The 2,136-nt window shown below is 40.4% G+C and overlaps 1 protein-coding gene across 2 annotated transcripts in view; it reads right to left on the bottom strand.

The window, feature by feature from the left end:
• Positions 1 to 193: 193 nt before the first annotated feature.
• Positions 194 to 2,136, bottom strand: part of LOC106879182 (actin, cytoplasmic 2) — a 27,779-nt gene continuing 25,836 nt past the window's right edge. For both annotated transcript variants that reach the window (XM_052971445.1, XM_014928630.2), the window contains exon 2: positions 194 to 1,570. In XM_052971445.1, the coding sequence (XP_052827405.1) occupies positions 566 to 1,564 (999 nt within the window). In that variant the 5' untranslated portion in view covers positions 1,565 to 1,570 and the 3' untranslated portion in view covers positions 194 to 565. The remainder of the gene's footprint in view (positions 1,571 to 2,136) is intronic.

Raw genomic sequence — 2,136 nt, 5'->3', positions numbered from 1 at the left:
GTATATAAAAAGGTGATTCACCTCTAGACAACCTCAAAGAACACCTCACCTGCAAAAATCAATTTCTTATGCAGTGAGCCATCGGCTGTTTTTTTTTTCTCTTTTTCTTTTCTATAAAAATAAAAACTCTACTACGACCACTGAGTACAATTTTTCTCATTTACATTTCTCAACGCATAGTTCTGTGTGTGCGTGTGTGTGTGTGTGTGTGTGAGTTAATGTTACAATTTTTTTTTTTTTTGCAATTAATAAAATTCGTTTTGGTAATTCTGTTATTAATGATATTCATAAAGCGTTTCCACGCATATTAATGTTGCCGTAATTGTTATTGTTATTGTTGTTGTAGTTGCTGCTTTTGCATTCCCACTCTGTTCAGCATTGTCTCTGTTATTCTTATTATTCTTGTTGCAGTTGCTGTAGCTGATGTTGCAATTGTTTCTGCATATCGCATTGTGCATTGTTCGAGATATTTCTGTTGTTGATATTAGTTGCAGCTATTTTTCTCCTGCAGCTGTTTCGACACCTCTTCCCGTGTCTTCTGTTCTCTTCTCGCTATAACAGTTGCTTAAAAACATTTTCTGTGTACAATACCAGGACCAGATTCATCATATTCCTGTTTGCTGATCCACATTTGCTGGAAGGTGGAGAGAGATGCCAAAATTGAGCCTCCAATCCATACGGAGTATTTTCTCTCAGGTGGTGCAATCACTTTGATTTTCATCGAATTGGGAGCCAGAGAAGAAACTTCTTTTTGCATTCTATCGGCAATACCAGGGTACATCGTGGTGCCGCCGGATAACACAGTGTTTGCGTACAGGTCCTTACGTATGTCGACGTCACAACCCATGATCGAGTTGTATGTGGTTTCAGCAATACCGCAGCATTCCATACCCAGCAGCGAGGGTTGGAAGAGGGCCTCGGGGCACCTGAAACGTTCGTTGCTGATGGTGATGACTTGTCCGTCGGGAAGTTCATAGCTTTTTTCGATGGATGAAGATTGTTCGGAGGTGATCATCTCCTGGTCGAAGTCCAGTGCGACGTAACATAACTTTTCTTTGATGTCCCTAACAATCTCTCGTTCGGCTGTTGTTGTGAAACTGTAACCACGTTCGGTCAAGATTTTCATGAGGTAATCGGTTAAGTCTCGGCCAGCCAAGTTCAGACGTTGAATGGCGTGGGGCAAGGCGTAACCTTCATAAATCGGAACTGTGTGACTAACACCATCACCAGAATCCAGTACAATACCAGTTGTACGTCCAGAAGCATAAAGAGACAGTACGGCCTGGATGGCGACGTACATTGCTGGTGTGTTGAAGGTTTCGAACATAATCTGTGTCATTTTCTCTCTGTTGGCTTTGGGGTTGAGCGGTGCTTCGGTCAAAAGCACAGGATGTTCCTCAGGGGCCACTCGGAGTTCGTTGTAGAATGTGTGATGCCAGATTTTTTCCATATCATCCCAGTTAGTGACAATTCCGTGTTCGATTGGGTACTTCAATGTCAAAATCCCACGCTTGCTCTGGGCCTCATCACCAACGTAACTGTCCTTCTGACCCATGCCGACCATAACACCCTAACAAACAAAAAGAAATAGAGAAAAGAAAATTAGGTTAAATATTCGAACAATATGATTGAAAACAAGGACAGATGAAAAGATACAGAAATACAAAAATGTAAAAGATAGAAGCAGACATTGAGAGATGAAATAACGGATGCGTTGTAGTTCAGTGAGAAAACTGATGGAATGAAAAGGCTGCAGTAAGTACTGAGGTATAGACAATGAGTTAGAAGAACAGGTTATTCAAACACTTATTCCACCTGTAGTGAGAATATGAAAAGAAGGAAAATGCACGGAAATTTTATGTTGGACATTATATATGTGTTTATTTATGAAATAAAATGTTTACATAGTCGACCGGTTTCGCTTGTGCTAATCATGACTAAAACATTTGTGATAATGTTACAATTTCATACTTGCAGAAGTTTTCATTACACACACACACACACACACACGGAGAGAACGAGAGTAAAATACCGACAGACAAACAGACAGACAGACAGACAGACAGACAGACAGATAGACAGGCAGACAGACAGATAGATAGATAGATAGATAGATAGATAGATAGATAGATAGAT

Source organism: Octopus bimaculoides, chromosome 11, assembly GCF_001194135.2.
Source record: "Octopus bimaculoides isolate UCB-OBI-ISO-001 chromosome 11, ASM119413v2, whole genome shotgun sequence".
Classification (NCBI taxonomy): Eukaryota; Metazoa; Mollusca; class Cephalopoda; order Octopoda; family Octopodidae; genus Octopus; species Octopus bimaculoides.
This window is presented reverse-complemented; position numbering and strand designations above follow the sequence as displayed.